This window comes from Limanda limanda, chromosome 13, assembly GCF_963576545.1.
Source record: "Limanda limanda chromosome 13, fLimLim1.1, whole genome shotgun sequence".
NCBI classification, from domain to species: Eukaryota; Metazoa; Chordata; class Actinopteri; order Pleuronectiformes; family Pleuronectidae; genus Limanda; species Limanda limanda.
Genome location: NC_083648.1, coordinates 20531117 through 20544089, shown reverse-complemented (window position 1 = coordinate 20544089; position 12973 = coordinate 20531117). Strand labels below are relative to the sequence as shown.

Genomic DNA, 12973 nt, shown 5'->3' with positions numbered 1-12973 from the left:
GTTCTTTATGATAACAGTCTAGATGCAGACACTCTTAAAGAAGTCTGCATTAAATGTGATTGTCATGACTATGCTTATATTTTGTATGTATATAATAAAGTCTACTCATCTTCTGTTTTGTGTGGCAGATAAAGCTGATGGTGCCACACTTAAAAGAAAGAATGATCAAATAATTTATTGATTTATTTCACAGGCTGCTTGAGCATTTCATCCTGAATGGTCCTGATCCCAAAGCCTTGGACGCGGTGCTGGATCAGCTCAGCGACGTGAACAGAAAACAGCCGCAGGACCTGGACAGAGCCGTCATTGGTACGTGAGGTTTGCAGCATTGTGGCCTCACTATATCACAGTCATGGGACTGAATCATGGGATTAAAGAATCTCCCCCATCCTCATTTTCACTCCCCCTCATTTCTTATCTATGTTGACAAAATGCGACAATGTGTAGCAATTAAAGCAAACTTTAACATGGTAAGTTTTTGAAATTCAAAAATGTATGTATAATATTTGATTCCATCATTTCTCTTTTCAGGGCACTTTCATCAAGTGAAGCAGAATTTATCCAAGACTCCCCAGGAGCTTATCCCCACTGTGTTTCCAAACACCTGAGGTATCCATCATTATCAGCTCCTACTTTTAATAAGAATAAATCAGTAATTTAACTTCTACCTGTCGCTCGGCTCTTTTACAAGACAAAAATTGACACAACCTGTTAAAAGGCCTTTTGTGATTTGAATTTGGTTCTGAATTTTCTGTCAGGTTTACCAGGTGCGTTCCAAGCAGCGCTTCATGGAGTCCTGAGAGCCGAGCAGTATGAGCAGGCTATCAGAGACACCATGAGCTGTGGGGGATGCACCTGTAGCCGAGGGTCCTTCATTGGGGCATGTCTTGGGGCTCAGGTAAGATGGTGTGCTTATCATTATTTGTTATATTAATGAATATGTCAGCATTGAATGCATGAAGGTTTATAGAATTTCTTTTTTTTTAGATTGGACTCGAGGGAATTCCAACTTCCTGGATGTCCAAAACCCTGCGATATGACTCAGTGTTGGCTCATGCCAAGAAGATAACCAAACAGCACCAGTAGATGGCTGGCAGTGAACGTTCTGCCGGAGGTGTCTGAGAGCATCGTGAAAAACTGTTGAGCTTTCACAGAACAGTGAATGAAGGTTTTTGCCTAAATTGTCTGACGGCAGGAGCCGGATGTTTTTGTCTCTGTTTAAGTTAAACACGTTGGTTCAGATGAAAAATGTGTGAATCTGCAATAAAGTAATTCTCAGATTAATCACGGAAAGACTTTTTTTCAGAGGGACTGAAGTACATTTAACTTTTGTCAACCAGTGATTTTTTTGATGAGAAAACATAAAGAGTTAAAATGAAATCTGTTGTCAACATACTCGGGCGGTGGTGTAATTTTATTTTATGTGCGCATATAAGTATATATATTTTTTAAATCAAATGGTTTCCAAAAGTGGCCTAGACTGATTATTTTTTATTTATTTTTACTTTAGAAAATTGCATTTAATTGTCATTCAGTCAAAGTAATGTCATACCTACATTAGGACATTGTAGTTGTGTTTGTGCTCCTATGATAACATGGATTAACTCACTGGGAGGCCTGGGGCAAAACAAAATTCTGGTTTCATATTAATACCAGCTAATCTATGCTAATTCAAATAAAAATCTATTTATTTTTCAATATTCACCATAAGGTCACAATATTTTCTAAAATAATGGTTAGAAAATATATTTTTGATGCAGATGCTCATTCAGGACCTGCTTTATTGTCCTTTTCGTTTGCGTCCTTTTCGTTTTGCTTCAAAGCCAGAATTACCTATGAAGTGAGTGATGCACTCCTCTGTTAACAGTCATAAATAGCTGGACTGGACTGGTCTTTATTGATAAAATAATTTAATTATTTACTGTAATACAGTGTCCGTATATGAAATTATTGCGAACACTAAACTGCTTTACAACCCAGGGAGGAAGATTGTCCCACGCGGCTTCCGTCCTTGTGTATGACGAAAGCAGCAGTAGTAGTAGTTGTGGAGTCAGACAGTCACAAGGAGGCATGGCCGGTAAAGGAGGAAAACACAGCCGCTCTGGCTCTGGTCTCCCAGGCAGAAAGGGAGCGGGGGAACAGGAGGAAGAGGAGCAGCCGCTTCAGGCTGTTTTAGTCGCTGACAGCTTCAACCGGAGGTTTTTCCCTGTGACCAAAGATCAGCCACGGGTAGGCAGCTAGCTGCGATGCTAATGCTAGCTAACTTCATTCCACGCACTAAACAGTGACAGAGCAGCAGAGTCACTGATGAATCTTCTGTAATGTAGCTGAACGAGCCCAGTGAGACCTCTCTGGTCGAGCTGTGGTGCTGCTTTGGTTTAGTACCACCGAGGAAGCTGTTTCTAACCTCATGCTAACTCCATCTGTCACTGATGCAGGCTCTGCTGCCGCTGGGCAACGTTGCCATGATCGACTACACGCTGGAGTTCCTCACTTCCACCGGGGTGCAGGAGACCTTCGTGTTCTGCTGCTGGATGGCCAGTAAGATCAAGGATCATCTGCTGTGAGTGTCTCTGTTTCTGTGTGAGGAGCTCTCCCGTGTCAGTGACAGATATCTGACCTGAACCTGTGTCTGACAGAAAGTCCAAGTGGTGTCGGCCCACCTCTCCCAACACAGTCCACATCATCACCTCAGACCTGTACCGCTCCCTGGGGGATGTGCTCAGGGACGTGGATGCAAAGAACCTGGTCCGCTCAGACTTTGTGCTGGTTTATGGAGACGTGGTATCGAATATTGACATCAGCCACGCACTGCAAGTGCACAGGTAAGAGATACTCAAAATCTATTTTATATAATTTGGAGGAATGATGATGGTTTGCTCCAATCCAAAATATTTGTTCTATGTCATGATGATACTCAGGCATCGTCGAAAGACAGAGAAGAACATCTCGGTGATGACGATGATGTTCAAGGAATCATCACCAGGCCACAGGTCTCGATGTGAGGAAGACGATGTCATTGTTGCTATTGACAGCAAGAGCCAGCGGATTTTACACTACCAGAAGACACATGGGCTGAAGAAGCTACAGTTTCCCATGGTAACAGGCAGCCTCACTGGTGTGATATCACATACTAATTTTGCCTGAATGCTCTGGACAATGACCTGTTGTTGTGAATGTGAATAATCTCCTGCTGCGTTCTTCATGTGTGACAGGCCTATTCTGAAAACAGCTTTGAATTGATGAATGACAGTTGCTCCTGTTTCTGTTTTGCAGAACATTTTCCACAGTATCAGCGATGAGTTTGAAATCAGACACGACCTTCTCGACTGCCACATCAGTATCTGCTCCCCACAGGTCAGTTTCAAAACAGTCGGGAATAGTTAAAACACTTTCTTTTCTGTAGTAACATTTATTCTCTCATTTTCAGGTTGCTGAGCTTTACACTGACAATTTTGATTATCAGACGAGGGATGACTTTGTCAGAGGAATCTTGGTCAATGAAGAGGTATCACAAGCATTGTAGACTTATTGGAATGTTGGACTGTATTTGCTGCTGTTTAAGAAAACCCAGGTCATAAGTCATTTTCTTTCTGTAGATCCTGGGAAACCAGATACACATGCATGTCACCAAGGATGGTTACGGTGTTAGAGTGTCCAACCTGCTCATGTACGATTCGGTGTCGTCGGATCTCGTGCGGCGCTGGGTCTACCCGCTCACCCCGGAGGCTAACTTCACAGACCGGGAGGGACGGAGCTGCACGTTCTCTCGCCACAATGTCTACAGAGGGTCCGGAGTCAGCCTGGGCCAAGGCAGCCAGATGGAGGAGAACGTTCTCATCGGCTGTGACACCAGCATCGGGGCCAACTGTCACATTTCTAACAGCATCATTGGTAACAACTGCACCATAGGTGAGCTGACCAACCAGCACTATTTAAGAGTGGAAGTGTGTGTTATACAAACTGGGATTAACATTTGTAATATTTTATCTCTTCAGGTGACAACGTCGTCCTGAATCATGCCTACATATGGAATAAAGTTCACATTGCCAGCAACGTGGAGATCAGCCAGTCTGTGGTCTGTGACAAGGCTGAGGTCAAAGAAGGTGTGACGCTGAACAAACAGTGTGTCCTGGCATATAATGTAAGTATATATCATTTATAGACCTGGGCAATTAACCAAACATTTATATAAAGCAACATTTATAAGATCTCACCGATTGAATCTTGCTCATGATGATTAATTCGGTTAATACTTTCTCCGATGTGTGCGTTCAGGAACTCCCCTGCTGACCTGCGCTCACTATACACGTTAACATAAACACAAAAACTGATAAGAAGTTACTAGGACACAAACAGGACTTGAATTTATTTTGTGTTTTTATTTTAAAATCACTGTATAGTTATTGGGACACATATTTAAACACATTGAAAAAAGACAATTTGTGTGCAGGCAGTTCACACACAACTTGAGATTAACGTGACACGCACAGCCAGGACATCAGTGTTAAAGAGACTGGAATGATCAATCTGCTTTATTATTTCATTACTATCGCTTATACCTGGCCCTAATACTCTTATGTACTTTTGAGAAAGCACTTGTTTAACAGCTATAAGTGTATTTAGAAGGACCCCTGGTGGAGAGATCATTGTCTCTCTGGATGTGTCCACTGTATTTCTCTTTCAAAATTTCTACTAATCAATTACTGTGTTCCGAGATGATTTCCAAGCATTCAACACTGGCACCAACATTTATAGGATGTCTGGATTTTAATTGGTTTCTCTATGAACTGTTTTTCAGGTGGTGATTGGACCAAACGTATCACTACCAGAGGGCACCGTGGTCTCCATGCACCATCCAGAGGAGGAGGAGGAGGAGGATGATGATGAATTCCTCAGTGATGATGCTGAGGTTGGTCAAAGTAAAGACAAAACCAAACAGAAAGGTGTGTATTGATAAATTCACAAGTTGTCAAACTGTTTAATGGTTTCAATTCCTGACACATGCTGTATAATCTTCTGTCGTCCAGTTTTCAGTCCAGCAGAGGTTGGAGCAGAGGGACAAGGTTACATCTGGAAGGCCAGCAGCCTGGACGACACAGAGGATGAGGAGCTGGCCCAGTGTCTCTGGGGTACGACAGCATCCTCCAAGTTTGTCAAAGTGGCCTTTCCCATGATGCTGCAGACCAAGTTCCAACAGCTTTTTATTTGTGTCATATTCACCAGGTTTGGTGTTGAACCCTGACGTTGAGAGTGAAAGTGAGGACAGCGAGCCCGAGGATCCAGACGATCCAGTGATCCCCTCTCCTGAGATGGATGATGATAAAGGTGAGTGGGGTCATCATGGCTGCCCCCTACTGTCCAAAGAGACGAAATACCATCAAGACCCGTGATAATCGCCTATCTCTACCTCAGTTCTTCCTTTACTTTCACAAGAATTTCCTAATACTTTCAGTCAAAATAAGAAACATTACATACTAGAATTTAATAATGTGGAGCTGCAAATAATGATTAATTCGATGATTTTGTCAATATAATTTCAGAAATCTGGAAATTTCCCTGACAAAAACTTTCCTGAGACTGATGGGATGTTAATAATAATATGATAACAATTATAATAATAATAAATTATTCATATTACATCTTTCAAAACACAGTGACAAGGTGCTTTACAAATTAATACAGAGAGTTTGAGGGCAAACAATATTAAATAAGCCAAGTTTTATGTACCGAGTGAATATTGAAGGAAAATTTACTTGGCTTTGAATTCTCTGGAAATCCTCAAGTGCTTTCAAATTCAATCAATCAATCAAATTTTATTTGTATAGCCCATATTTACAAATTACAATTTGTCTCATAGGGTTATTCAAGAGAAATATCTAAATGTTGTCTCCGGTTGATCTGTTACTACAACCAGATTCCAAAGTTATTTCTACGGTACATTCCATGAAAGTGTAAAAGTTATTTGGAAAGATTGAAACACATTACACTCTATATAAGGGTGTGCTCTAAATCAGTTTCTTTACAAAAAGAGGAGCTTATGGCCCTCTGTGATATATATATATATATATTTATTTTTTTGAGTGAGTGATAACTTTCGTGTTGTATCTCTGGTGGATACTTCCTGCTGTCTGACTCTTCCTCTTTGCTTGTTGATGTCCAGTCTTCCAGCTGGAGGTGATGGGGACTCTGCAGAGAGGCCTGGAGGAGAATATCAGATGTGACAACCTTGTTCTTGAGATCAACTCTCTCAAGTAAGGAGGAACTTATAACTGCAGTTGTGTTACTGTATTTCTATGCTATTGCAAATTCAGTCTGTAACAACCTTTCTCTCCAGGTACGCCTACAATATCACTCTGAAGGAGGTGATGCAGATTTTAACCAGAGTGGTTCTGGAGTACCCGTTTCAGCAGCAGGGCTCTCAGCTCACAGCCTCACAATATGTTGCAGTTCTCCTGCCGGTGAATAACCTGAAATTATGTATTTTTTAACACAGTATGTGTATGTAACTGTAGACAAGATATAAATAAATACCCTGAATTTATTTTTCTCTTGTTTCTTTCTGCTCCTCTTAGTTATTGAAGAAGTGGGCCCCAGTGTTTAAGAACTATGTGAAGAGAGCTCAGGACCATCTGGACTGTCTGTCCGCCTTCGAAGAGTTCTTCCTGGAGCAGGAGAGCCACTGGCCGGCCATGGTAAAGGTAGGTCACCACTGCCAGGTTCACTCAGAAGAAGATCAAACTCTGGTTATAAAAAAAGTTGTTGATGCTGATGACTTCTCCCGTCCAGGTCCTGATGAACATGTACCAGCTGGAGATCCTGGAGGAAGAGCTGATACTACGCTGGTTCTCCCAGGCAGCGACAACCGACAAAAGCAGGCAGCTCCGCAAGAATCAGGGGGTAGGTACAGGGTTAACTGGCTTACACAGGATACAAGTCACAGTCACACAATAAAGGTTTGAAGTTTGGTTGATGTGGTTAAGAATATTTAAATAAATAGTAAACAGTTTTGTGTTTTCACCTGGTCCCAGGGGAAAATAAAAAACAAAATAAGTCTTTGTCTTTTCCCAAAAAATTTGCAGGCATAAGCGTTTGAAGAAGAAAATTGACTAATTTCAAATTGCCAGTATATTATATATATTGATTTGAAGTCATATCGCCCAGCCCTAGCACATAGTTTCATCAAGGCCCAACAGTTCCCTTAAAGCCTTAAAGTCACATAACGTTACCTCTGCTACACATTGGTAGTTAGAGGTTTGTAGCCCTATTTGTTAGTGTACGGCGACTGAACATGAAGCCTAAACCCTTAAGAAACCACATTTTAATACTAGAATATAGAATGTTTGTGGTACCATATCTGACTGTTTCAGAAACAGAGGAACATATTGTAACATCACAGGAGTGAGACAATGATTCATATGAACATTCCCCTTTCAAAAAGCATTGTGTGCTGGTATTGTCTGAGAAAATCGGTGAACGTTTGGACTGTTTTTTTTTTTAATCTATCGCTCATTATTTGATTTTTTTCAATAAGGCAGCACTTAGTTGTAGTGCATTTGACTTCACTGTAGCTGCAGTTGTTGCCTTTAGCTCCCTCCTCCACCTCTTCATCACCAGTTCTCCCTGTGTTTTCAATAACACATTATTTCTGCTCTGCACCAACAGCTTCAGAAGTTCATCCAGTGGCTGGAGGAGGCTGAGGAGTCATCGGAGGAGGAGGGTGAATGATGAGGAGCAATTGACAAAGAGGATTCTTTAAAACTTGAAAAATGTGTGAATAAAGGGATTCGGGCTGTAAAGTTTTATCCTCAGCAGCAGATTTCTGCAACTGGTAACTGACAGCATCTGCTCTGTATAGTTGACGCAAACAGTACCTGTGTATCTCATAGTGCGAAGTCAAGAGGGATGGGTGTTATGAACCTCACTTTCCAAATAAAGGAAAAAGACTCTGCTTGGAAATGGTTTGTGTTGAAGAATCAATTGTCTCAACACGAAATATCTGATTTGAAAATATATTTTTATTACAGTTAATATTACAGACACAAGTAAAACCACCACCTGTGAAGGAATTCTTTCCATCAGTGTTTGTTTCCATCAGCCTCTACAAACTGACCAAAGGATAAATGGCAATAGAGTCAAATCTTAATGATTTAAGAGGTAGAAAAAAAGCAGCTAAATCAATGTGGTCTTAATCAGAGTATATTCAGATTTACTGTCTGGAATCTCAGACAATTATGTCTCTGATCAGATTCACAGAAAAAGCCCCGTAAAGAAAAATAAAAGCAAAACAATCCTAAAAATGTTAGTTGAATTAGATTTTCTCACAATAATGCTTTCTATAATAGTTCTGCAAAATTATTTATAAAAAACTTTTTCCCTTTTGATTTTATTACTTTTAAAGTTGATCAATAGTGGGAAATAAAATACTTAAATGTATGATTCTATGATTTGTTCCCTCACTAAGCTTTAGTGACAGTCTCTGTTAGGAATTCAAGGCTCCATTCACCTTCTCTGTGTCGACACTTTTAGGATTACCGACTTTTGAATTGTCTTTATCAGACCCCGAGTTCAACACCAGCATCAGAAGAAATAGTTGAAATAGTCAAACACTTAAAAGACTTGGTTCACATCATCAGGTTAAGGATTTGTGTATGATGGAGACTTATCATAGAGAAAGATAAGATAGCACATTTCTGAAGTGGCCGGATTAGTTTGGAGACTCTGAGGAGCAAAACACAACAAGCCTCGAGTAAAATACAACATAATACCACAGAATACTTTAAAGTACACAAAGTAACACATTATTGACTTGGGATCTGTCTGATCACAAACAATAAATACTGTTGCTTGCTATCCTGGTTTAGGTCTTGTTAATATATTTTGTCAGTCATTAGGGCTGGACAATATGGCCAAAAATAATATCTAAAGTTTCAGTCGGCATCTGATAGTATATGACAAAAAGATTTTGTGCTATACCTCCTCAGTGCTTACACAATGCATTACCTTTGTTACATTGTTATTGATGCAAATGCTATTGTTATAATTATTGAATTATTGCCCAGCTATAAAAAGACATTCGCCTGCTCTTTAGTTAGAAAGCACTTGTCTGCAGTGAAAGAAATCTATAGCTGCGACAGTATTTTGATCCAAAACATCCAAAATCAAAAACGTGTGATGGGAACCTAACTTGACAAAACACCCGAGGCCGTTTTACACCCAAACATCTGACACAGCTTCCTGCAGGACCCTCCTCCTCAAGCCTTCTTTGACCTGTCATCCTGTTTTCCTAAGTTGTATATGATCCCTGCTAGAAGAGACGCCCCCGTGAGGCCGGTGACGGCAGTGAGCGTCTTCCACATGGTGGCTGAACTCTCGTGCCTGTCTATAAAGCTCCTGTAGTCGGTGGCTACCAGAATGAATTTGCGGTCGTCCTGCGGCGCCTGCAGCCTCATCACCTGGCCTCCCTCCAGCACCACCTCCCCGAACCCGGTCAGGATGCTCCCCACCCGCAGCAGCTCCTCGCTCTCCACCATCGCCACAGGTTTCTCCCCGGCGAGGCCCTGCAACGCCAGGGTCACCAAGCCCTCCTCAGAACGTCTCACTCTGTTGTAGACCCTCTCCAGGGGGCAGCCACCGGCCTCCAGAGGGCTCTGCACTTTCACAAACAGGTCAGTCATGTAGGCGCCAGGGCTGATCAGGCTGAAGGGCACAGAGTTGCTGGTCTCTTTCTGATTCATTGTCCTAGAATTCCTGGAGAAATGAAACAAACTGTTGTTACGAGGTACATTAATGAAGAGCAATTTTTGACACCACCTCAAGTCTAGTGTACCACGTCCTGGTGAGGTTGTTCCAGTATTTCCAGTGTTCCTCCACGCTGATCTTCTGAATCACACCAAAGCATCGTGGGACGAACCGGCTGGCCAGAGGCTCCCCGTCCGCCTGGACCAGGCCTGTGAAGAAGACATGCAGGAAATCTTTCTATAAGTGCAAGGTTCAAGATAAGTTCATCTTATCAGCTTCACATTTGGCACATGTCTCGAGAATGGGCCAGTGCGGACTTTGGTACACTTGATATGTTATGCATATATATGGAACTTGAATAAAGGGGTGACCAGCAGAAGCAGTCAGTGGGGGCGGGGCGGTTTGATTTCAGTCTGAAGTTGAACTTCTTCCACATCGGCACTACTTTGAAGAGTTATGACCTTAGGCCTGAACATTAGTGTCGGTTGCTTAACAGACCTCTGATTTCTGTCATGCGATGTATAATGCAAAGGTAATAAAGCAAATTCAGTTTCCTTTTATAAAAGATATTGACTACAAAATCTTCACTGCAGATAAACAGGTAGAATGAACACAAACTTCACTGTACACCACAGACTGTTAGACTGTTACTGTCTAACTGTCTGTTACTGTAAAAGGTCTTTACACAAAGTCCTGCACACAAACAGTAAAAAGTGACAGAATACGGTAGAACTGTTGGAGGAGAAGTCACTAATGACAAGGAATAATTAGCTCCAGAGCATCAACACAGGACAAGAGAACAGAACAAACAGCTTTACTGCACTAGCTCACTTCAATGTGAATTTCCTATATGAGGTGTTGTACCTTCGACAGCAACATACTGGAGTCTCCTGTGGGGCGACGCCTTCAGTACGTGGAGCAGATGTCTGTCTGGTTTGAAGATGGGTATTTTCTAAAAGAGAAAATGTTGTAATGATTATGAAACTAGAGGTGTATTGACAGTTTATGGTTAAATTGTGCACCTGCCTTCAGCTTTTCCAGCTCCTTCTTCTTATCTTGATATAAACGATAGAACAGGCTGGATAAGACGAAGCTGGATCCCACACCGATCAGAACCAGCGTGTTGACAGGGCCGTCACTCATGGTGTCTGAGAGGAGGCAGCATCAGAGTAGAGGAGTGGAAGTGTCAGACAAACAGAAACACAACGTGTTGTCAGTCAAGTCAAAGTGAATGGAGGGATAATCCCACTGATGATTAATGAAACATGGAACAACATCGTACCTGTTTAAACTGTTTGGGTAAACCGGTCTGAAGTCTGGTCCCACGAACCGAAACAAAAGCTTTAGACTGGTTTTACTTCCTTGTTTGTCCACGTGAGGTAATGGTTCATTAGCCAATAGGGGAATAGAGGCTTTTTCTCCCTTGTGAGCTCTGTGACCAGCAGGGGGCAGCACTGTCACAGGTCACATAAAACATCACACTCACTTAAACCTGAAGAAGTGTTACGATCATGTTACTTTATTTAACTGAGAGAAAGAACAAGCTGAAAAACACCCCTGTAAAGACAAGTTCATCGTCTATAGAACAGAACAGACTAGAACAGAACAGTTCAGAATATGATAGAACAGAAAAGAATAGAACATGACAGAACGGAACGGAACAGAACTGGATATGATAGAACAGAAATGAATAGAACAGAACAGAATATGATAGAGCAGAAAATGTAATAATAGAATAGAACAGAATAGAATATGATAGAACAGAAAAGAATAGAACATGATAGAACGGAACGGAACAGAACAGAATATTATAGAACACAAATGAATAGAAACCAACAGATCAGAATACGATAGAACAGAATAAAATAGAAAAAAAAACAAAACAGAAAAGGATACAACAGAAAATAATAGAATAGGATAGTATAGAACAGCACAGAACAGAACAAAATAGAAAAGAATAAGATAGAACACAAATGAATAGAAACAAACAGATCAGAATACAATAGAACAGAAAAGAATAGAACATGACAGAATGGAACGAATAGAACAGAACAGAATATGATAGAACAGAAATGAATAAAACAGGACAGAATATGATAAAACAGAAAATAAAATAATAGAACAGAACAGAATAGAATATGAACGAACAGAAAAGAATGCAATAGTATGGAACAGAACAGAATATGAAAGAAAAGAACAGAATAGAACAGAATAGAATAAAATAGAACTGAACATGATAGAACAGAACATAATAGAATATGATGGGCAGAAAAGAATAGCGCAGAACAGAACAGAATATGATAGAAAAGAAAAAAAAAGAATAGAACTGAACATGATAGAACAGGACAGAACATAAAATAATAAGATAGAACCGAAAAGAATAGAACAGAACAGAATTAGAGCAGAACAGAACTGAACAGAACGGAATAGAACAGAACAGAAAAGAACAGAATAGAACAGAATAGAAAAGAACAGAACAAGAAAGAATAGAAAAGAACAGAACAGAATAGAACAGAATATAATAAAATAGAGCACAGAATAGGAGAGCACAGAATAGAATAGAACAGAACAGAATAGAACAGCACAGAATAAAATATAACAGAACAGAATAGAACTTAATAGAATAAATAGAACTGAACAGAATAGAATATGATAGAACAGGAAAAAATAGAACAGAGCAGAATATGATAGAACAGAAAAGAATAGAAAAAAAAGAATACAATATAATAGAACAGAATAGAATAGCGCAGGACAGAACAGACCTGAACAGAACAAGATAGAATAGAATAGAATAGATCACACCAGAACAGAACAAGATAGAATAGATTAGAATAGAACGGGGCAGGTTACAACAGAACTCATTGTGTGAACCATCCCAGAGTGGTCATAATGATTCTGGTATGATCATGTATGTAGTGGGGGTGAAATGTTGTTATATAATAATACACGGTGCAGGTATATTGTTGAGAATAGGATGTGCAATATACATTAGAATTATATAAATGATCAGCACAGTACAGTAAAATAGAATACTATTACTCCTATTAATAGTAGTAATAATAAAAAAGTAATGATAACAGAAATAGGAAACTATAAATAATATTAGAATAGTTTAAATATATATATATTTATATAAATATATATAATAGGCTAATTATAAGATTTATAAATAAATTGACTCGAAGGAATACCACAACAAAAAACTCTCCACTACAATTAAAAGTCCAGCCTC

The 12973-nt window shown here is 40.1% G+C and overlaps 2 protein-coding genes across 2 annotated transcripts; one reads left to right on the top strand and one right to left on the bottom strand.

Moving 5' to 3' along the window:
* Positions 1–2025: 2025 nt before the first annotated feature.
* On the top strand, positions 2026–7959 carry eif2b5 (eukaryotic translation initiation factor 2B, subunit 5 epsilon). Its single transcript, XM_061084107.1, has 16 exons — positions 2026–2229; positions 2439–2563; positions 2640–2825; positions 2922–3099; positions 3277–3357; positions 3431–3508; positions 3600–3912; positions 3999–4144; positions 4802–4946; positions 5031–5132; positions 5227–5328; positions 6164–6254; positions 6338–6461; positions 6576–6701; positions 6790–6900; positions 7666–7959. Exons 1-16 carry the CDS (start codon positions 2071–2073, stop codon positions 7726–7728), a joined length of 2130 nt encoding a protein of 709 aa, XP_060940090.1. The 5' UTR covers positions 2026–2070; the 3' UTR covers positions 7729–7959.
* Positions 7960–7998: 39 nt separating this feature from the next.
* LOC133017873 (mitochondrial ubiquitin ligase activator of nfkb 1-A) lies at positions 7999–11100 on the bottom strand. The gene is made up of 5 exons (XM_061084108.1): positions 11024–11100; positions 10768–10889; positions 10606–10693; positions 9830–9950; positions 7999–9750 (listed from the first exon to the last, which is right to left on the bottom strand). Exons 2-5 carry the CDS (start codon positions 10882–10884, stop codon positions 9255–9257), a joined length of 822 nt encoding a protein of 273 aa, XP_060940091.1. The 5' UTR covers positions 10885–10889; positions 11024–11100; the 3' UTR covers positions 7999–9254.
* Positions 11101–12973: the final 1873 nt, after the last annotated feature.